At 34.7% G+C, this 24,151-nt stretch overlaps 1 protein-coding gene and 1 long non-coding RNA gene across 3 annotated transcripts; both read right to left on the reverse strand.

Moving 5' to 3' along the window:
* Positions 1–374: 374 nt before the first annotated feature.
* LOC135154365 (prostatic spermine-binding protein-like) lies at positions 375–2,391 on the reverse strand. Its single transcript, XM_064100507.1, has 3 exons — positions 2,381–2,391; positions 676–901; positions 375–632 (listed from the first exon to the last, which is right to left on the reverse strand). The coding sequence occupies exons 1-3, from the start codon at positions 2,389–2,391 to the stop codon at positions 375–377; spliced, it is 495 nt and encodes a 164-aa protein (XP_063956577.1).
* Positions 2,392–2,571: 180 nt separating this feature from the next.
* On the reverse strand, positions 2,572–11,103 carry LOC135154440 (uncharacterized). 2 transcript variants are annotated; one of them, XR_010293832.1, is made up of 4 exons: positions 10,972–11,103; positions 8,462–8,588; positions 7,163–7,325; positions 2,572–3,502 (listed from the first exon to the last, which is right to left on the reverse strand). It is a non-coding gene; the product is annotated as an uncharacterized LOC135154440 (long non-coding RNA). The 2 variants fall into 2 exon arrangements; XR_010293831.1 differs by lacking the exons at positions 8,462–8,588; positions 10,972–11,103 and adding an exon at positions 7,480–7,588.
* Positions 11,104–24,151: the final 13,048 nt, after the last annotated feature.

The following is a 24,151-nucleotide window of genomic DNA, read 5'->3' on the forward strand; positions in this document are numbered from 1 at the left end:
GTGGCCCATCATGATTCAAATCTTATTGGATTGAAAAGACCAACAGCCATTTCCAGCTGGGACTTGGTGGGAACTCGACTCCGGTTGTGAAGAAACACTGAGACAGAAAAGAGGTGGCAGTGTTAATAGGCTTGATTGGAAATCCTGGTACATAATGGATTGTAGATCATCCTTGCTTTAATTAGCAAATAATTTATAGATCAATTCAGATAACCTGAACAAAATACAGAAGCGGCAAACATCCCCCGCATCATCACCATTATCCTACACCTAATCAGCATCCCTATATCGCCACCACCACCATCATCATCACTGTTATCACTATTATCCTCATCATCATCATCATCATCATCATCATCACCATTCTCCTCCTCCTAATAATCATTTTCATCATCCTCCTCGTTGTCATCTCCATCAACCTCATCATCTTCATCATCATCATCATCATCATTATCCCCCTCCCCATCATCATAATCATTGTCACCACCCCCTCCACCACCTCCACCACCATCATCATAATCGAAATCATCATCATAATCCTCCTCCTCACCTTCATCACCATCATTATTATCATCATAATTATCCTCCTTCTCATCATCATCAATATCATCCTTCTCCTCGTCCTCATCATCCTAATCACGTACCATCATCATTGTTGTCATCACCATCACCAACAACAACATCACCACCACCATCAACATGATCATCATCATCTTCATTACCATCAACATCATTTTCATCGTTTTTCTCCTCCTCCTGATTCTCATCACCAACAACACCACCATCATCATCACCATCACCAACAACATCACTATCATCATCATCTTTATCACCATCAGCAACATCATTGTTATCCTCCTCATTACCATCATTATTATCATCATCATAATCAACAACATCACTATTATCATAACAACATCACCATCAACATCATTATCATCATCATCACCACCATCACCTTCATCATCATCATCATTATCATCATCACGCTCCTCCTCCTCATCACCATTATCATTATTATCATCATCATAACCAACACCATCACTATAAGAACAGCACCGTCAGCATCATCATCCTCTTCCTCCTCCTCCTCATCATCATCATTATTATCAACGTCATCATCACCGACAACATCACCATCATCATCAACATCACCAACAACATCATCATCATCATCATCGTCATCATCATCATCATCATCGCTATCATTATCATCATCGTCCTCATTATGACGGAAAATACAGCTACACAGTTGTAAATTTATCCGATGATGGCCATGAAGTAGTAACAAGGAGCATACATTTTTTGACGATTATTTTGAATAAGTGTAAAGTGCTGGTAGATTTGTATTTTGCGATTGATTGTGCACAAACAAGCGTAAAAATCAGACTCACGACTTGTTAGAGTGACAGGCTTAAACAACGTGCTTAAAATTTAAAGCAGCGTTTTTACAGTGTAAAGACAAATCAGACAAACAAAACGCTGACAATTTGATCAGAATCGGACTAGGAATAACAAAGTTATGGCATTTTGATAATTTGCATTATTCCGGTGAAACTGTTCCAGGCATGTCTTCATAAATATTCAATGAGCAACTTAATGATATCATATCCCTACTTGTTTTAGTTTTTTATGTTATTTTAGGAAATTAGGTTTATTCAATTTTTTGTACCAAGAACTAAAAAAAAAAAAGGTAGACACTTGCTTTCTAACTGTACTAGATATTCATCGCTGCAACTTATTTTACTATAGAAGAGTCACATTTTAAACATGTATGAGAAAATGAAACGATTATGATTTCGTGCAATAACAACATAAAAAACAGGAAAGTGGGGATGTGACTTCATCAGTGCACCTAATAAATATTCATGATGACGTGCATATAACTATTTTCACAAAATATTGCTAATTTTTTTAAATTCAATAACTTCATTATTTGTTATCCGATTTTGATGAAATTTTCAGCATTTTCTTTGTGAATTTTAGTCTATTTATTTAGATATAAATATTTTCAGCCCGGACCATCCCTTTAACCCATGACAGGAACCCTATTTAGATGCTTACTCATACTTTAGCAAAAATGAATCGAGTTAAAATTATATCTTAATTGCAGTTCTTTAGCATTACGAACGCGATTTAAAAAAAGTAATAATAAGTTGACTTCATCAAATGCCTGTTGAAATTACCAGAAGTATTTTGTTTGGAGGAAGGTAGGAGATTAACTCTGTCCAGACGGGCACTACACACTGATCTTTCCTCCGACCAAAACAGCATTTGTCTTGGTAGTGATAGGATAAATATCTTTACACTTTTAATCTATGCATTTACTCCGACTAGCATCCCTACACGTCTGACCAAGGCTAATGTGTTAACTACTAACGGAGCCGGCATGGAGAACATCAATGTGTTATATTGCATAAGTTATCATTAAAAAAGGTTTTATTTTAAGCTTACCGTAAACTTTGATTCATATCATTGTTCATATTGATGACAAAAATTAATGAATGAAAAATACTAGCACACACCCAAGAAGGGGAAACAAAACAAAACAAACAAATTCTTGCAGACACGTTCAGGATCTTTGTTATTTAATTAATATAATGGGGAGATTTTTAAAACACGTGCTAGCGTTTTTAATGAAATGAAGATGGTGTTTTCGGTCACTCTGTGTTTCATTATTTGAAGCGTCAAATGAAGATTTTCGGTCGATATTTTCCTTTCTGGGTTTCATTTTTATAACCAAAAACAGACAAAGGAGACAAGTGGAGCCTTGCAATGCTAACTCAATGTCTCAATAATGCCTTTAAAACAAATAACATGAATAAGTGAATAATTGGTTGAATGTAATTGAGACTGCGATTTTTCAAATAATTAATAAATATTTACAGGTTCTTGACCAATGTCTTATGCTTAACTTTGATGTTATTATCCTTATTTTTATGTTTATGTTGTATCGGTAATTTTTTATCCATTAGCTAGTTTACATTTCTTACAATAACTTTGTTTCATAATATTTTAATACCTATTTTTTATTTTGTAAAGCGCATAGAGAGAGGTTTTATCTATTATGCATTTGATCAATCTTAATGATCATTATTTTCATAATTTTTATTATTATTATTATCATTATTATTATTAGTAGTAGTAATTGTGAAATCTATAAAAAGATCATATACAACAAGGAAACGTTATATTCAAGGGAGAACAGAGTCTCCGTGATATCATGGTAATGTATGTATGTATGTATATATATATATATATATATTTATATATATATGCACATATACATACATTTCACTCCTCCAAACAATATTGAATCTCCCCTTACCCTTAAATGATTTTACTAGAAAAGATGATAAAACAAAATATTAATGAAGAGGGATTAAATTCTACGATGATGTCTATTTGCCAGAGGTTCTTCATGCGTAGCAGCAAGTGCACCAACGATGACACTCGAAACAGCAACCACGTTTTGTCTTGTCTCCAGCACTGCGTCTCACAACTGTTAAGTGAAACAATAAACAATGAAAACACGTAATCTAAGGTAAACATAAAAAAAAAGATGCAATATTACAAGAAAACAATTATTTTGTATCAGGCAACAAAAGAGCTCTGGGGAGCGTTTCATGAAATGAATTGTCGGATGTTTTATCCGACAAGTCCCATTTCATCCGACAGTTACCATAGTAACAGTACCTCTCAGCCAATCAAGATCAGAGAAAGATGTCAGATCTGACAACTTGTCGGATGAAAATGTTGATGAAACACTCCCCTGGTTTCATGATTTTGCCCTCATAAGAATGGGAGAAGAAATAAACGTGTCCAATGTGAAATGGGGAGGACGATGATTATGGGATTAAAGTTTAGCACGTGATCGGGAGGTTTACTTCTGCAAATGGATTTAAGTGCCTATCAAAACAAACAAACAAATGATAGCACCCACGATCAATCGGTAAGATTTGTGCTATAGGCACGGATAGCATAATTTGAAGAAAAAAAAACATGTGTTACGAGTTCACATTTTCGACCTTTTCCTCAGATCATCTTTAGTAACTGTTCCTACAGATGATCTGAAATAAAAGGTCGATAGATATTGCAAATATGAACTCATAAAACCTGACTGTATAACGACTATAATGACTCTAGTGTAGACACCAAAATCATATATCCAAGGTGTATTTCTAATGAACTATATTGTATGTTGTTTAGACCCCGTTTATGTAAGCCATCTTGGATTTTCAAACACATTCGACCACTGACTGCTAACTGTTCTTGTTTCTTGCCCTCGTGCATTCCTTGGCGCTTTAAACCAAAGTTTAGACACAAAACTTATATTCCCCAGATATTGAACAAACTATGTCCATTTAAAAGTAACATAAGACATTTTTTTCTCTATCTTTGGAAGCCATCTTGTTATTTTGGACAAATTAAACCACTGGTTGTCCTTGTGATTTGTCCTAATGTATAATTTGACCTTTAAAACCATAGTTTAGACACCAAAATCACATCTCCTAGGCCGATATGAAAATAAGCTATGTCTGCTTTAAGTATCAGCAGCCAATTTAGAATCAATTTTTGGAAACCATCTTGATATTGTTGACCTAATAGGCCACTAACTGTCCTTGTTACTTGTCCTAATGTATTATTCGACACCCTTGAAGCCAGTGATTTAGACACCAATTTCACATTTACCATGCCCGCTTTAAGTATCAGCAGCCAAATTAGAATACATTTTTGGAAACCATCACGGAATTTTGGACATACCAGACCACTGATTGACCTTGTACATGATTGTAATTCATGCTTATATAATATCTGACCCTTGAAACCAGTGGTTTAGAATTCGAAAACAAATTTCTCAGGCCGATATGAAATGAAGGATGTCCGCTCAAAGTATTAGCAGCCATTTCAGAATCTATTTTTGAAAGCCATCTTGGATTTTTGGACATACCAGACAACTAGCCGTCCTTTTAACGCGTCCCAATGTGTTATTTGACCCATTTTACCATGGTACAGACACAAAAATCATAATCCTGGATATTGAGCGAACTATGTCGGTTTTTTTAAAGTAACAACAGCAATTTTAGACTCAATTTTTTGAAGCCAGCTTGAATTTTTTCACAAACTGGACCAATGAATGTCCTTGTAACTTGTTTCAACGTATATTGACCATCGGAACCAAGGTCTAGACACCAAACTCATATCTTCCAGGCGAATATGAAATAGGTCCCTCTTAATTATCAAATCGCAACTTTAAATTCCATTTTTGGAGGCCATTTTGGAATTTTTAATCCACCATATCACTGACTGTCCCTGTAACTTGTTCTAATGTACTACTTTACCCTTATAACCATTGAATATAAATCAAATTAAAGTCATTTAAGTAAGTAATAGATGAATTGTGGATGTTTAGCATATGGTAGCCATTTTTGGCACCATCTTGGATTTTCCCGGTACACTGGAGTGCTTATATTCACTTTTGCCTGTATCAACAAGTAATTATTTTACCCCCGATAGCATGGAATATGAACCAAAATAGGATTCTTGGGTGGATAATGAGTAAGTTTTATCAATTTTTTTCAGTGAATGGACGCCAATTTGAAAATAACCATTTTCCCGGATGCGGATTCTGGTATATTCTTAGTATGTTATTCTCGAGGTAAAATAGTACCAAAAACCGTTGAAAACCCATTTGTTGCAAATAGCTCCGGGTAGGGATATTTTTGGTCGTATATTGACCCGTGTGTTTTTTGGCGGTGAACGTAGTTAGCGAACCTTAAAAAAAGGTGCTTCAATTGTTTAAAGGAAAATGCTAGTTTTGGTAACGATACCAAAATGAGTTCGTACAGAATCCAATGAAATGACCACCAAATAGTATGTTTGCATAAATAAAACGCATGTGCCAAAGGATTCTGGAAGAAATTGTGTAATTGCTGAGAAATCAGCAAATAAGCACAGGATTCGGGTAGAGCGTCGGGCCCGACGCTCAAAGCAATAATTATACACAGTCCCACGTGCGCTTATCTGTGTTGGGGAAGTTCAGTCTGAACATTATTCAGCGTAGATTTCAAGATTTCACAAAGTTCAGTTTATGTAACTGTACCAGATCTAGATCCTCGATGATATACTGACAATTAAGCCTGGTTTTACAGACTTTCTCATGAAATCAGTGTTTACTGCAACTACTGGAATTTCTCTTTAAATGATGATAAAAAGGGTATTACCCGTCAATAACGTAAACTTTAGAAGAATGTGAACAAGAAATATACAAAAAGAGCAAGTAGGGAATAAATAGTCAAGTTTTATTCAATGAAATCTCATTTGCTCACTGGTAAAAGTAAGATGAGAATGAAAACAAAAATAAGATAATGATTATCGGAAATAAAACCCCATATGAAAAGATCATAGGCCATCACAGTATAAACTGCCCAAACTGTGGTAATATCGCAATTAAAATGGATATGAAAAGGACAGATTTCGAATAATCTTTAAGATTATATTGAGAGATGATGCAACATTAATTTTGATATTTTTAGCAAAGATTAGTGTTTTAGTAACGGAATTGATTTGATAAATGTTATATGACTCATTGTACGTATTCGTGTTAATAAGTTATAATCATATTTAATGGTAATTGGAATCACACATTCGTAAATGGACGTATTATAACTAAAACTTCCATGATGCAGTGAATATAACCTTTGGTATAAGCTATACGAAGGGATTGGTCACGGCCAATATCTTGTAAGAATCGATTGAGCGCGGGAGCAGAGCGACCGCGCGAGAAATTGTGCAATTTTAGAATTGAGGCACTTTGAAAACATTCAAAGATAAATCCACACATTAACAGTAGTAGTAACCACTTGATGATTATAAAAATACGTTTTTCTATCTTGAAAAGTGGGAGGTATTGTACATGTCATTCCCCTCTCTAAAAAGTGTGGGGGATGTATCCCCCCATCTCCCCGGGATTTTTACCCTTGAACATAATAATATATTCCATAAATTTTCATTTTCTTTTTGTTTACTTGGTCACTAAAATGTTTTGGGGTCTATGGCTCGAAGCCCCTTTATCTTTACGTCAGTGGGGGAGGGGGGGGGGGGGTGAGACAAACACGAAATAAGAGGCGAAAACTGTGGCATGTAAATAAGGTTATCTTACCTCTTGGAATGTGAGCTGTAGAACCATCGTTTACCAAGTCCAATGCAGTTTGATCGATAGCCTCTTCATCGCCATTGATATCGATAACACGGGCACTCGTGTTCGAAACGAGAGCTACCAGTAGACATACGAAGACAATAACTTTGGGTGACATGTTTGAAATCTATGAAGGATAAAATACCGAAGAAGAATATTACATACATATATACATTTTTCTTTTCTTTCATAACATTGGAAAACATTGACATTATTCGGATACATTTGAATATGTATTGAACAGGTTTAGGATCTCTGTCAAAAGTTCATAATGGACTTACATGTGTACACGTAGCATAAATCTCGACGGAGACTGCTGCGATTGTCTGTTCTTTACCAGTTTGGTGCAGCTACATGAAATGTAAGCTCGAGGTACTATGGCATTATGCATACACTGCAAATCAAATACGAATGTTTTTAACCAAATACGTAAGGGATGAATAATTTCATATGACCATATATGGGAAAAATCAATTATCAGAGTGCAGTCAGTCGAAAACGAATATTGAAAAGACGCCATAACAATGCTTACAAGGCCACATTTGACTTAAAAAAAATTATGGTTCACGTTGGCAGTTGAATTGAATTGAATTTATTTAGACTAGTATAAAAAAGCATGTCTCGGGGAGACGACAAAGGTTAAATAACCCGTACAGGGGTTGCTCCCCGGAAAACCATGCAAAAATGAATATAACATAGACATTTAAAAGCACATACGTAAAACACATAAAATGATTAAACATAAAAAGTATTGGATGGGGAAAAAACGAATCAAGCGAATTTGAAAGATGAGAAAGGGTGTGAATATCAGCAAGAGGTGTGGGAACTGGCACTAGCGTACCTACGGGGGGGGGGGGGGGGCAGAGGAGGCAGACTGCCCCCCTGACGAGTAACAACCCATGCAAGGGACATATCCCTGCCCCCCACCCTGACGAGTCTTAAAGACCTTTTTTTTCTGCTTGTCAATTTTTTTGGCGGACGAATTTGCCCCCCATCGGAACCGAATCAGCTGCAAATTCATCCGAATACACGCATTCAGGTGGTTTCAGGAGTATTCTGTTCTCCCCCCGCGAGTGTGAAAAAATCGGGAGGGATTCGGGAGCGTTCGAATCCACCGAAACCATCTGAATCAGGCCATATTCGGGCAGAATCGATCCGAATTTATCCGGGATACTTCGGGTTTCGTGTAACCCTAGCTAAAACCCTATTTTACGCCGAGCAGAAAGACTTTGGCACAGATTACAAAAGTAAACTGATGCTCACCTAACAATTCGGCAACTTGCAACGTCTCCGATAAACCGACAAGTGGTACGAAACTCACGGAATATGAGAGCATTTGAAGAAAAATTGTCCAGTATATACTTGACCGTATCAAGCCAGTTGATAATACCTGCAGAAATTTCAGAAGAAAAATCAACTGTTCACGTGAAGGTCAAGTAAGAGTCAATAACCACGCGATACAAATATTAATTATTTCGAGTTCGCGAGGGCTGGCACGAAAGCAAAGATTATACTATTGAGCAATATCCTTTGTAGCCTTTGGTGGCGACCTGTTATGCCGCCAGTTTCATAGGAAAACAATCACCCGAAGAGTGATTCGTCTTTGAAATAGAGAAATGGGAATATTTCCAATTTCATTTTCTCACAAATACGTGGGAATTAACACATACCGAAATATTACTCAAAGGCTTGTAATTTGGTATATTATTAGGTGTATTATATGTAATACATTGATGTTAATGCAGTTTATGACATTTTTGTAATGTGTTTTATTATGATCACTGCATGTTTTATACTTATTTCATTTTTTATATTAATGCTTTTGATTGTGAGCTCACTTTGTTAGTCTTCGGACTTTTTGATGAGTATATTTTAATAAAACCGAATTGAATCTGAATTTGAATGAGGAGCAAGATATTTCTAGTCGTTGCCTTTGTGTACGTTTGAACTGAATGTTAGGAATATTTTAGGAATATGATCTATACAAATAGAAAAAAAAGACATTAGGCATCTTTATGACATGGGTTATATGTTATGCGATACGTATAATATCCTTCATATTCCGTTTTATGAATGCAAACCTTACCATCCGAAAAAAATATATATTTTAAAAATAGTAACACAGTGACATGATGCTTATTGCTACTGTCTATTGCTACTTTGATCAGTTGATCGTATATCGTTAAAAAACTAAATTTATCTCATTTTCTCAAATGATGACTGGACAAAATATTACAGGAAATACAAGTTCAATAAAAACATCAAACATAATACACTTTATGCGCTCTTCAGTCATTGTTTGTGTTTGTTTTTATTTCCGTCATAAAAATACATAACAATATATATACGTGTAGAGAGATACAAAGAGTAACATAAACATACATAATAAAATGAATTCTAAACAATACTTAAAAAGGAAAAAGAATGATGCTTGAAATACGTTAAGGAACAAAAGACAAAAGATCAAACTTAAGACAAAAGAAGGTTGAATAACCCAATCATGTTCATCTGCACCAATTATGTGCAGCTGGTTTTCCATGGGAACCAAATAAGAGAGAGAGAGAGTCATTAGGAGAGGACTATGAGAACAGAAAAGAAAAGACAACAAAGGAAAGGAAAGAAGAAACAAAAGAAAAGGTAGAAAAAAGAAAGAAGAAAAGGAGAAAAAAACATATCAGTTTGCTTACTCCCACCCAACTACCCCCTCCCCGAGAAAAAAAATCAAGGTCTCGAATGTGACAACATTGATCTAAAAGAATCTAAGGAAAGTTGATTCATGATTTTGCCCCCCAAATCTTAAAAAAAGGATCGACGCCCCTTTGTATATATATCATATACATATAGTAAAAAAAAACTTGTATCTCTATTAATATACAAAAGTATTGGCCTCGTCGCAATAAAAGGGTTAATACACGAGATTTTGAAATCGCACATAACATGCATAATATGTGTTACTTTTTGCTTGTTTCTTTCTTTAATAAGTTTTTCAATCTCTCTCTATTTAATTATGTTTTAGAAAGATTATATGTTTAAATTGATGTATATTTTATGTTATAATGAGATATGTTTAAGTGGACTTCAGGGAATGGTCGTACGCAGCAAGGGGGAAGGGGGAGGGGGGCACATTCGCGATCTGTTGTTGTGAAAAACATTTTTTTACCTTAACATTTCATGAAAACTATGAAAAATGTGCAAATGTGAGATGTGCACCAAATTTTCGAGTCTTGCCCCCCCCCCCCGGAAATATTATCTGCGTGTGGTCATGCAAAATGGCATGACTGGAAATCCTACATTTTGAAAAGAGCATTTGACAGGGTCAGACTTTACCCCTTTTTCAATATTTTCTTTTATGGCGCCGGTGAAGTGCAAAAAAATGTGCGCCGCTCGGCAGTGTGCCCCCCTTTCGCCAAAAGCTGGATCCGCCTATGGTCCCCCTATAGAAAAATGTGCGTTTGCAACAATTAGTTCTTTCACCTAAATACTTGACAATTAAAAGTTAGTTTTGATAAAAAAAAAGAAATAATGGTATTAAAGGAGAATACTGTATATCCAGCCAACGCTGACACCCTGATGATCACTTAATTTCATTCTTTTGTTATGCTACGGATTTATTTCCCATATTTTCAATTCCATTTACATTTTTTTACTATCTGTCACGTGACCACTGTCAATGTCACATTATCTTGAATTCTCCTTTCTCAAAGAGAACAAATATTATCTTCTTGGTTGGTGCCATCTTGACATAACCAAGCTTTACACTACCAATTGAATACATTTGCGTCCAGAACTGGAGTGGGAAAAATAATTTCGCGGCCGGGTCGGCAGCGGGTGGTCAGTGGTGGCGCGGTGACATATGGGAGTTGTGCGGGTGTGAGTGAGGACGTCGGTGGGCTGGTTCGGCTGTGAACTTCCTCGACCGGCTCATTTTAAAAATAGATTAGCATTTATGAAGACTACACCTGATGGGATCAAATTCATCACTTGAGAGAGTAAAATGGCCTTAATTCTTCTGCCAGTAAAAATATAGTTTTAAAGTGGTGATATATCTTTCCAATTTGGAAAAAAAAAATCAGTTGGTACCCTTTCTAAAAACAGTGTTAGATTGTCAGTCATATTCAATTATTTTCGTCAATTTAAAAATTGAGCTATGGGTTAGCTCGAATGAATATCTTTTGCCTGCTAGTTGTGATTAGGCCTGTGCGACCCAATTATAATTTTCTGTGTCGGGTGTAGGTGGGTTTTGAACAATGGCAAGCTGCCATGTCTTAGCTGGATCAAAGCTGTTGCTTAGATACAGTATATTGCTTAGATACATGTATATATATATATATATATATATTTATATATGTATTTGTTTGTCAGGCTTTAAGAAATCATCTGCATTCACGTAAAAATGGGAAACGAGTCTTTGAAAAAAATCGTCGGGGATGAGTGAAGGGGGGGGGGGGGCTTCGCTCTTAAAATTCTAACTTCCCATTTTCAGTAACTATCAGCGGGCAATTAGTCCTAGCTCAAAAACACACACACTTTGTATTTTCCACATTTCCCTCTGCGCCTTGCTTTTACCTTGTACATTTCGTAAAATAATTCCATTTTATGAGCAATAACGCTGATCACTACGGACGTTTATGGGATGCGTAAATGGTAGATTTTCGAATATTGTTGTAATAAAAAATTCAATCCTTTCATAGAAACGTGGGTATTGATGGACTACTGACCCAGGGCCACTTTTGGCCTTTATACTGCGCCTGAGATGTAAAAGTAGAGGAACGTGATTATGGAACAACCTTCAAGAAGAAATATCTATACTTGATCACGTTGTTCTATTCTTAACCCATAAACCATGGGGGCCGTTTCATAAAGCTGTTTCTATTTTAAGACCGACTTTAAGAACGACTGGTGATCCTTTCTTACGCGCTAAACCATCGCCAATGAACATTTTGGTATGTACCATTTACCACAATAAATGATGACCAGTCGTTCTTAAAGTCGCTCTTAACTTACGAACAGCTTTATGAAACACCCATCTGGAGTCCTATGCTGTTTATATTTGTAAGACGTTATAAATATATATCTGATGTAGATATGAGGATAACTATTCTACAAAATAGACTCAATCATCGTGATCATGTCAGGAGCTCAGCTGTTCTGGTTGTTATCCTGTATTATCGGTAAGAAATCAATGGTATATTTCCTTGTTCGTTTGTCTTACTTATTTCACTATAAAAAATATTATTCAGATTGACAACAATATTGAATGACAGGGCAAGTGTAATAGAACTAGGCTGAATATATTGGTTTGTTTTGGTGAGATTCTTTAATGTAAATTAGCAAGAAGATTTGGGGTGCCCCAAGAGTCAATACTTGGTCTCATTTTTTTTTACATTGATTTATATCCTTCATTAAAAACTTCTCTCTCGTAGCATATATGTTGATGATACAAACATAATAGAACTCTTAATTTTGTAATATTGCGAACACTGAATTAGTAAATGTTTGTCAGTAGTTTAGTGCAAATAAGCTTACATTCAACTGTAAAAGATGTAATTATATCATATTTCGAAACTCATCTAGGCATATTAACTTTGACCATTAACAGGTTAAACTGAATGAAACATTAGTCCCTGAATTGAAACAACAAGGTTTGTGGGAGTTATCGCTAATAGTAGATTAAGCTGGAACTATCATATAAACGAAATTGAAACTGAATATCGAAAAACATTGGTATCATATATCGTTTAAGTTTTCTTTTCTTCCATGAAGTGTATTATTAAACAGTTAGGGCATGTTACAACCGATAATGTCGCACCAACGCATAATGTCGCAGCAACGCATAATGTCGCAGATTGCGACATTATGCCAAGAGCGTCCGACGCATAATGTCGTAGTTTTTCTAACGCGTAACGTCACATGTCGCAACGCATAATGTCGCAGCAAAGTGTCAACAATAAAAAAAAAATCTTTCATGTCCCAAAAGAGGCGCGATAGCTCAGTCGGTAAAACGGGGGTTTCTGATTCCGGTGACATGCATTTGATTCCTAATTGGTGCGTTAGTGTCCCTTGGTAAGGCATAATAGTCATTATGCCTACCAGGTCCCTTGGAGAGGACCTTAAGCCGTCGGTTCTCTTGTTGCTTCCTTACAAGCATTCATGATTTCTTAGCAACCAGGTAAAAGAAAAATCACCATGTACTATAAAGGCAAAAATTTTCGCTCGCGCTTCGCGCTCGAGTCCACATCCACTTCAGAATTTTTCATGCATAGTGCTTGAAAAAGTGCTTAAATTAACCCCTTTTCGGACTGGAATATAAAGTATTTTTAGCTCGCGCTTCGCTCTCGCTTTATATTTTTATGCTTTTTCAGTTCTGATTTTCTTTGCAAAGTGTACATCGATAATTATTACTATTATTGTTTTTACTATTATGAAGTTATATTTATGCATTTGTGTAAAATTAAGTAATGAAACTAAGTTTTGGGGCTGGCCTCACATACAAGCATTGCTTGTTTTCGGCATCCCCTCCGTTTTACTCTAAAATACAAAAAAAAATCATTTAAGGCAGCTTAATGTTATTAATTGTGTTTATTAAATGTATAGGCCTTATTATGTTTTATAAGATGTTATGTTATGTTATATTCTTTATTTTTATGATATGTTCATTATATACAACATTGTGAAACGGAAATAAAATGAACTGATTAAAACATGTATTCAAAATGCCTAAATTCTAAGTCTAAATCTAAAAAAAAAACGCGCACTCAGCACCCAAGTTTATTGAGATACGCAGCTTGTTCTATATATTTATAACGTGCTTGAATTATCAAGTTTCAGATTAGAATATCAAAAAACTTCTGCTCGCATTATTAACATTAATGTAGGAAGATACCTAGTTACCCATCCATTTTACGATTTACAAAACATTAAAAGAGTGTCCTGTTCTTAAATCCGAAATCTATTTTTTTTCGGCTCGCGCTGCCGTCAATTGTGTAGTTATGTAACTCGAGTCCTGAAGAAAATCCCGGTGATTGGACTTATTGGTGATTGGACCCATGGCAACGATGCCAAATGATTGTTAGCCTAAATGGGTTTAGGCAAAGTGATAGCGAACTTATAAACTGAAGTTAGACCAAATTAGACCAAATGAAACGTGGGCGAAATGAGAGTAGACAAAGTAGATATTGGACCAATTGAAACAAAATACAATTAGACTAAATGATAATAAACAAAACGGCTATTAGACCAACTGGCTATTAGACGAGATGGTAATTAGACGAAATGGTTATTGGACTATGTTGACAGTTGTTGACTAACTGAGGGTAGACGAAATTATACCAGACCATGCGATAGTGGGGAAAAAGGCAGTAGACGAAATGGCAATAAACCGAAACATATCCATACAAAGAGTAATCCTGATTTCCAAATTCTCTTTCTCGTGACTCAAAATACTTAGTGAAAGCATATTTTATATCTTATCTGTAGCTCGAGTCCTGAAAAAAATACCGCTGCGACATTATGCGTTGCGACATGTGACATTATGTGTTGACACTTTGCTGCGACATTATGCGTTGTGACATGTGACGTTATGCGTTAGAAAAACTACGACATTATGCGTTGACTGCGAGATTATGCGCCGGACGCTCTTGGCATAATGTCGCAATCTGCGACATTATGCGTTGCTGCGACATTATGCGTTGGTGCGACATTATCGGTTGTAACAGGGCAAACACGTACCAAAGGCTACCTTAAACAATATGTTCCCTTCCAAATAAAATAATGCGTATCATCTGCAGCTAACAATGTGCCGTTTATACACGTTGATTTTTTTTATTCGCATGAGCTGCTGAAAGTCCAAGAAATGAGCAAACTTCAATAATATACATTCTCAAACTTTTTTTCTAAATTTGGTGAGCTTTGTGTACCTATTTCAAATGGCCATACTTTTGATACTCGCTCTAGAAACCAAATGTTTATATAAAAAATATAGAAACATTATCTTTCATCATAATGTTCGGCATACCAGACCTAAAATAGGGAATGATCTTCCTAAGAATATAATAAAGTCCCTGTCCACATCAAGCTTTACACAAAATACAAAAATATGATGTCTGCCTACAATTGAATTTCTATGTCAACACATGTAATTCATATCAAGCCTGTTTCGTAACCATTTCTATAAATAATCTGATAATAACTATTTGCATCGTACATGCTTGTTGTACTAATTTAATCATGTTTATATATCTTGCATCATGCGATGTACTTCATATCCCTACTTTTTTACCTGCTCGCCTCTCTAGTTCCTTTCTTCTCCTTTTTTTTCTATTCCTTTCCCTTCACTCTCAAAACAAATCAGTCAAGATGACTAGCTAATTGGGTCAGCTGGGTGCAACTGCTATTCTAGTCATATTTGACTATTTTCCAGTCATATTTTACTAGAACAAAGTTATTTCTGACTAGTATATGCGCCAGAAATGTGACTACACCTATCAGTTGCACCCAGCTGACCATTGATCTAGTCAATTTGACTGATTTGTTTTAAAATTTGCCCATTCATTTTATTAATTGTAGTTTAGTCATAGAGTTTACTAGGCGTGTAGCACCCGCTTTTTGTTCTTACGCCTTTTGTGCGTATACAAAAAGAGACAGTTTTGAAAAGTCTATCAAAATTTTGTATCAGATTATGATGTCTATATTTTGATGTTAATATATGCTCTGATGTCTAATCTTTTAAATGCTATAAAAAAAAGAGTTTTGTTCATGCTCGAGCGAACAAGAAACGTTTTTGCAGGGGTTAAAAAAAGGCTTGCGCCAAATGGCATCAAATTAGAAAGTATTGATCATCATACTTCTTCCTAGTTTTCATTTTACTTGCTCTCATTTCTTTATTTCTGCATCATTTGTGTTCATATGATTATTGGGTAATATTACATGTTGATTCATGAAGACGATGGGTCCAAAGTCATCAAGGGGTCAAAATATTATATTACATATTTTAATTCTCGCGAAATCTGGCGAGACTCGTGGTTTACAAACCACCTTGTTTCAATTAAATATGTTATCATTAGCATTGAATATTCTTTGATAAGTATTAAAAAAAGAAAAGAAAAAAAAAACATTTTGTCAACCTAAGCAAGGAAATTTTCATTATTAATGGGAAAAGCTTGTAATTTATTCATATCCTTTAATTATGTGTAACAGAGGTTATGGTGCCTTTGAAAAACATGAATCCTATTTTCAAGGGGACATTGATTCCTTGACAAGTTGAATTGTGTGCTTGACAGGACAATGTTAATTCTAACAGAAGGATTCATGTCTTTCAAATGCACCATAGCCTTTGCAGCACATAACAAAAACATATTTGATTAAATAGCAAGCTTTCCTATTAATAATGCAAATTCCCTTACTTGGGTCGACATTTTGTTTTTTAGCTTTAAATATGAAAAAAAAAACATTCACTGCTGAAAGATACCCTATTAAACAAAAACCAGAACAATTCTGTTAAAATTCATTGTTTTGTTTCTATATTATTGATTCGTATATTTTTTATATAAAATTGGATGAAATGTCAATCAGATGAAAATAAATGTATAATTGAATTGAATATCAAGATAACAATACTTAAGTTCATTGCGATTTTATTTTTGTTTACACATTTTAAACGATGTAATATGTAAATACATCTATTAAAAAATCAAATACATCATAATTTGCCCCAACGATTCTCAAAATCATTAGACAAAGTATATTGAAACTTTTCTGCACAAATATTGTTCTTGTGAACTGTAGCTGTAGCATTGAGTTCATGTTTTCCCTTTTTAGAATAATCCGGAACATATTTCAAACACTTTAAAGCATGCCACGTATTTTATGAATTATAAGGTTTGATATACACAACTTGAAGAAAGGGGGGGGGGCTATTTATGGGGTCTTTTTTTCTCGAATATGATCACCCGACCAGATGCGATGGCACAAGCCGACTAGAACATTAATAAGTGCATAGTGACCTGTTATTCTTACCGTCTTCTTTTGAAAGGTGTTCAAAGTATCTCGAATTCTCTAAAGATCGTGTGTGGACAGGAGAGAGAAGACGACGAATGGCACCCAAGGCTGACGTATACCCTTGAAGAACTCAAACCATCTCAACTTTCAAACCTGGCTATCGCCTTGCCTTACGTTTCAACCGCAATGCGAATGACAACATGTGTAACACCAGGTATCGTAAAGCAAGCGGGGGGGGGGGGGTTGGATTGAACGTGACGTTCTTATGATTTGTCTTGCTTTTGGCCCAGTCTCAGTGCAGTCCTGACGAGAAACATCCATTCAGTGCATTGGCGTACAGATGTTTGGGGGTGGACCCCCCATAATCGTTACATAAAGAAAAGAAAGGTGTGATATGACATTATTTTCCTTGGTGTTATTTTTTTAAGTATATAACCATTTTTTTTTGCTTATTCTTGGATGCTTCGCTCCCTTGCAATTTTTAAAGAAATGTATCCCCATACGCCATGTCTGCCCGATCCACATGTTTGGCTTATTACGCTTCTGATCCAGAGATCACGTTTCTTATTACGCTTCTGATCCAGAGATAACGTTTCTTGAAACATATCAGATAATTTACATGTGGCTATGTCGTTTACAATGAAAATAGTTTATTTGAAAAAGGGGTTAAATGACTTAAGGCCATTTCGATTAAATCAAGTCTTTTTATTTCTTCCATAATGTAATATATCCAGGCATACCAATTTTGTCCTTTATGTGAATGATAATTCAACTGTAAAACAAATCTGCCGGTTTTTTGTGGTTTCAATATATACATATTTTCAAATGTAGTCTGTATGGATGAGCATGCAACGTTTACTCCTATTATTAGGTCACCACGCACTGTCACGTTATGAGTATTTTGGTAAAAAGGCATCCTCTAATCTACGAAGTGTAGGGTCTACACTTTTTTATCTTTCCTGCCGGTTAATCACAAAAACACACATTTTTGCACAAACGTGACATTGGTTTTTCTGCACTTTACTCAACATTTTTTTTCAAGATTTTCTTAAAATTGCCAGCGCTTGTTAGTATTAAGACTAATAATACCGTCAAAATTGAAAACAATAAAGACAATAACAAAACTTTATGGCATACAATAAATGACATTCTAGATAAGAAAAAAGATGATTGAGACAATGATAAATTTTTAGAAAATGGTGACCACATCAGAGACCCCAGTGTTATTGCAAACGCATTCAATACATTTTTTACTAATGTTGGTCCAAACCTAGCTTCGAAAATTGTTACCAATGATCATGATTTTTCACAATATTTAGATAACCATAACGAACACTCCTTATTTTTCAACCCTACAAATATTCAGGACATTTTATAAATTGTTTGATCCTTAAAACCCAGTAAATCCAGTGGCCATGATGGGATAAGTGTATATCTACTTAAACAAATAATATTTTTCCTGGCTTCTCCACTTGTACATATTTTCAATCTGTCTCTCTCTCAATATGTTTTTCCTGAATTGCTAAAACTTGCCAAAATTATTCCAATATATAAAAAAGATGACCCATGCCGGATTGTAAACTACCGCCTTATTTCACTGTTACCAAGCATTTCCAAAATACTTGAAAAATTGTTTACAATCGTTTATACTAATTTTTGGACACTAACAAATTATTAATCCCCAATCAATATGGTTTCAGAAAAAAAAACATTCAACCGATTATGCAATTTTACAATTATATGATACAATAACTGATTCACTTTAAAAAAAGGAGCACACTATTGGGGTTTTCATGGATTTATCGAAGGCATTCGATCCAATGGACCATCGTGTATTAATGAGTAAACTAAAGACATATGGAATCAGAGGGATCGTACTATCTTGGTTTAAAGATTATTTAGCTAATAGACGCCAATATGTTAATTTTAAATCCAATTCATCTGATATATGCCCCGTAATATGTGGAGTACCACAGGGTTCAATCATGGGACCTTTATTATTTTTAATATATATGAATGACATTGTGAACACATCACCCTTACTTACATATGTTTTATTCGCAGATGACACCAACATATTTTATTCACACCACAACTTAAACATACTTATTGCATCTCTCAATCAGGAATTAAAAAAAAATTCAATGTGGTTGAAATCAACCAAATTTTCACTTAACATAGATAAAACAAATTTCATGTACTCCAAACAAATTAATTCTAAACATATTTTTCGCGATAATATTTATATCAATGATATACCCGTTAATGAAAAACAAGAAACTAAATTTTTAGGTGAAGTGATCGATGCTACCATAAGTTGGAGTAGTCACATTCGTAATATAAGCATAATGGCAGGAAGAGGCATAGGCATTTTGTATAAATTAAAATATTATATCTCTCAAAGATCGTTACTTATACTCTATAATTCATTTATCTTATCGTATATATCTTATTGTAATATTGTATGAGGAAATAGTAACAAAATCAAAAGCGATTCAATATTGCGCCTTCAAAAGAAAGCACTTCGCATTTGTCATCACTCCCATTATCTCTCTCATACTGATCCTATATTTCATGATTTTAAAACATTGAAGATCTACGATATTCACACTTACTAAACTGCTATTTTTATGTACAAATTTCCCACCGATACTACACCAACACCCCTCCGAAATAGAGACATTCATTCATACCCTACTCGACATTCATCTGACTTTCATTTAACAAACCCAAAAGTAATAATTGCTCACAAAACAATACGGCATCACGGCCCGGATGTTTGGAACAACCTACCGAATGATATCAAACAAGCTTCATCTCTTATATCATTTAAAGCTTCACTAAAGAGGTACCTTTTATCAAAATACTTATAAATTCTCAGCTGCACACGCACTCACTTGCACACACTTCATCTTGCCCCTTTTTCTTCCCCCTTTTCTTTTATTATATTTTAAGCAATATAAGTGACGTCACTTTTAAATAATAAAGACCCGGTATTTTTATTATGGTTTTCATGTAGCCTTCTTTCCACTGGCTGCTATTATTTCAAGCTTGCTGGCCTCTGCATTTAAATTTATTTGTTATTGTTTACATGATTTATGTATATATCTACTTAAAAACTATACAATTGTCACCTTTGTAACTTGAACATTATGTATGTTTGATTTTATATCAATGTTAAAAATTTGTAATTTTGATTTATTAATAAATGCAGAAATACCTGCTTAAAAAAAGGTACCCACACAAACATAGCAATGTATGTGCGCAGCAAAACGTGCAAGTCCGAAACCCTCACCCTTTAATTGATAAATTCGCAAAGTGGTAACCTACGACGCATTTTAATCTCCGGTCGTAATTTGCATTTTTTTTTGCATTTTCGCAAAACGTGATAGATTATGGCGGTGTTATGGAACGCTTGTGGTTGTGTGAGGTGTTAGTCTGTTCTCAATGATAATTTACATGTATTTGTTCACGTTACGTGGAGATTCATATTTTATTTGTTTCGCTTCCCTGAATTGTTGGGTTAAAAAAAAATTACCTTTATACGCAAGCCGTGATAGCGCACCTTAAAAGTTGTAAGCCTTAAGTACCTACCTCCTTGAAAAAAAAAGATAAAAATGTCAGTGGGTTTGGGAAATCCTAAGTCACTTATTATGAACAAGTAAGTAAAATCGCGCATCGTATTAAAGGATACTTCTTCGAAAATAGAACGGCAGATTTTGCGGCAGGGTCATTTATCAAGACTTTTTTTTTAAAGTAAGCATATCACATCATTGTAGTAATAGTTACATTGTCATAATAGTCTGAAATCAATATTTATTATTAAACATCATAATTTCAGGCCACGGTGTACACTCATGCAAATTCAGTTTTCCAGTTTTATTCACAAAAATATCGGGGGGGGGGGGGGGGGTTGACAAAAAAGCAAATTATCAATGATCAAAATGTCACACAATTATTGCAATAAGAATGCCACCTTCCTATCAATAACCCTTTGGGCTTAATTAATTTTTTTAATGAATTTCTTCGGAGTATTTTTTAAATCAATTCTGTATTTCAATTACCACAAATTTATTTCAATTCTATTTTTTAATAAATATTGTTTTTTTTCTTTAAGACACCTTGCATATTCAGTAATCCTCAGCCGAATTAAACAATTATACATATACGTATTATAATGAATCCCCTCGCTTGTCTCTCTTTTGTATTTAGACCCATGCCTAAATGGAGGGACCTGCATCGTAGAGGGCGGTGTTTATCGATGCCTGTGTGCAGGGAATCACGTTGGACAATACTGCCAATGTAAGAACGATTAAATTTATGGTTAATCATATATATGGTCTATGTATAATGCCGAATAGGGTTGGCTAAGCGTCTTTTCATGATAATGATGAAACTATATAATTGTACCTATCGGTTTTTAAGAACGTATTGTTCTTGCCACTCAAAAGGTAATTTTCTTGGCAATCGCTTCGCAGCTTTTTTCGAAAATAGGTGACTCAAAATCAGTGTCGTCCTGGACTACGTCGTTCTGGATAAACGACACATTTGCAATATTTCGTCCGGTCCCGGTCCCAATGATGTGGTGTCCCGGTCCACCAACTTAAGACATTGACCTCTTATCTGTCCATTGTGATTTGACGGACATTGTCAAAAGAGTTGTTGTGTTGTGGAAAGCGTCTGAGAGGTGGATGCTAAAATACGATAAGCAGCCGAACGCCTAATTGCCTCATCAATGCGTGCAGGCTGCGATGTCCCTGCCTGCTAAGACATGCAAGACCGCGAGTTCTTACCGTCGTCTAAGGGGGTTTCCGCTTCCTTAACGCAGAATAAAGTCAAGAATACAGTATGTATAGTAATGTATAGGAAATATCCATAAAATAGAAATTACATCTGATAGGTCTTTGTCTGAATTTGATGAACGATAACAGTAGTTTCGGAGCTACCAAAACATTGAAAAATTTATCTTTTCTTTAGAATACAGGACAAAACTGCTGTTTTGGTTAAACAATTTCCGACAAAGGTTTCCTGTTTGGTCTTTGTCATGAAGGGCATTTGACAATGTATTTTCAAGGTTATTGAAAGCGTTCTGCATTGCAGTGCACAATTTCCAATCGGTGCAATTACGTAGCATTGTATGCTACGTATTAGAATTTTGTTTGTTTTGTTTGCTTGCATTTATTTCTGCGTTCAAAAACACAATACAAAAATATTTACAATTACAATATACAAAATAATTCACAATATAAACAATGTAGTCAAATTACATGATAAATACAAATAAGAGTGTGAGTATAAATTAATCTTTTATAAATGTAAACATATATATATAATGTTATAAATGAACGCAGGAGACCACCATCGTGAGCGGTTAGGCTTGAATTGATGGCGGCCTCATAAAAAGATTCGTGACTTAGATTGATATTTACTGGTCAAGTGGGTGAATTGCAGGTGCAGGTGCTGTATAGCAGTTGAGTAAAATCAGCATGTTAAATAGCGAATGTGGATATTTGAGTGAATGTTTTAATTTGGAGCGAGGGGTTGATAAGATTGAATGATAGTTTTCTTTAGAGTGGCTTTTAATGAGTATATGGTTGAACAAGTTTTAATATTGTTTGGAAGATCATTCCAAATATCTGGACCATGATGTCGAATTGATTTAGAGGCAATTAACAGTCTGGGGTTAGAGAGATGAAAGTTTCCGGATATGCGCGTTGGGTAAGTATGGACAGAACTATTAAATTTAAACATGTTATCAAAAGACGAAGGAGCATATTGTTATATTTAAACATAATTATAGCTATTTGAATAGTATATAAGTCGGCAATTTTTAATGTCTTTTGTTAAAAAAAATTAAGGATCGGTGTGAGCCAAATAATGCGATCCTGTACAAATGCGAATTGCTCTTTTTTGTAATTTAGAAATAGAAGTAAGTTTTGTAGAACCACAATTAGCCCAAACAATGTTACAATATGTTATATACGGGAGTATTAACGAATTATACAATAGAAGTAAAGTTTTATGAGGTAAAATAAATTTCAACTTGGAAATTATTTCAATATTTCTCGAGATACATATAATGATATGGTGCAGATGTTCATTCCAAGACAAAGCTTGATCTATGATGACGCCTAAAAATCTAGAGTGAGTCTTCCGCTCTAATGGTGTACCGTCAATCTGTAAGTGAATTGGAGTATCGGTAATATAAGAATGTTTAAAATGGATGAAGTGGGTCTTTTTTTAGTTCAAGGATAGTTCGTTTGCTTTAAACCACTGTGAAACTTTAATCAATTCAAGATTTAATATGTTGTTTAGGGAAGTTATATTTTTATGAGAAAAAAAGATATTTGTGTCGTCAGCAAATAATACAAATGATAAAATGGAAGATGTGTTGATAATATCATTGACATATAATAAAAATAAAAGCGGGCCTAGAATGGAGCCTTGAGGGACACCACATTGAACTGAAAGTGAACTAGAATCGTTGCCATTAAATGTGACATATTGTTTTCGATTTATTAAATAATCTTTAAACCAAAGGAGTGATTGACCTCGTATACCATAATAATTAAGTTTTGAAAGTAAAATATTATGATTAAGTGTATCGAACGCCTTACTGAGGTCACAAAATATACAAATGACATGCTCTTTGTTAGCTATGGCGTTTGTTATTTTATCGTAAATTTGAATTAAAGCCAAGTTTGTTGAATAATTTTTTCTGAAGCCATATTGATTAGAAATTAATAAATTGTGTTTGTTGATAAATTCATTAAGTCTATTATATACTATTTTCTCGAATATTTTGGATATACTAGGGAGTAGAGATATAGGGCGATAATTGCTTATTTCATGAGGATTGTCTTTTTTTTAAATTGGATTGACTTTGGCGATTTTGAATAAGTCAGGAAATGTACCTTGTGATAGAGATTTATTAAAAACATGACTAAGAGGGTTTGC

The sequence above is a fragment of the Lytechinus pictus genome, chromosome 6, assembly GCF_037042905.1.
Source record: "Lytechinus pictus isolate F3 Inbred chromosome 6, Lp3.0, whole genome shotgun sequence".
Classification (NCBI taxonomy): Eukaryota; Metazoa; Echinodermata; class Echinoidea; order Temnopleuroida; family Toxopneustidae; genus Lytechinus; species Lytechinus pictus.

Excerpts from the sequence above, each read along its gene's own strand:
- LOC135154365 (XM_064100507.1), bottom strand. Across the intron at positions 633-675 it reads ATGGTGGTGGTGATGTTGTT|GATGATGAGGACGAGGAGAA; the intron begins GTTGGTGATGGT and ends GTACGTGATTAG.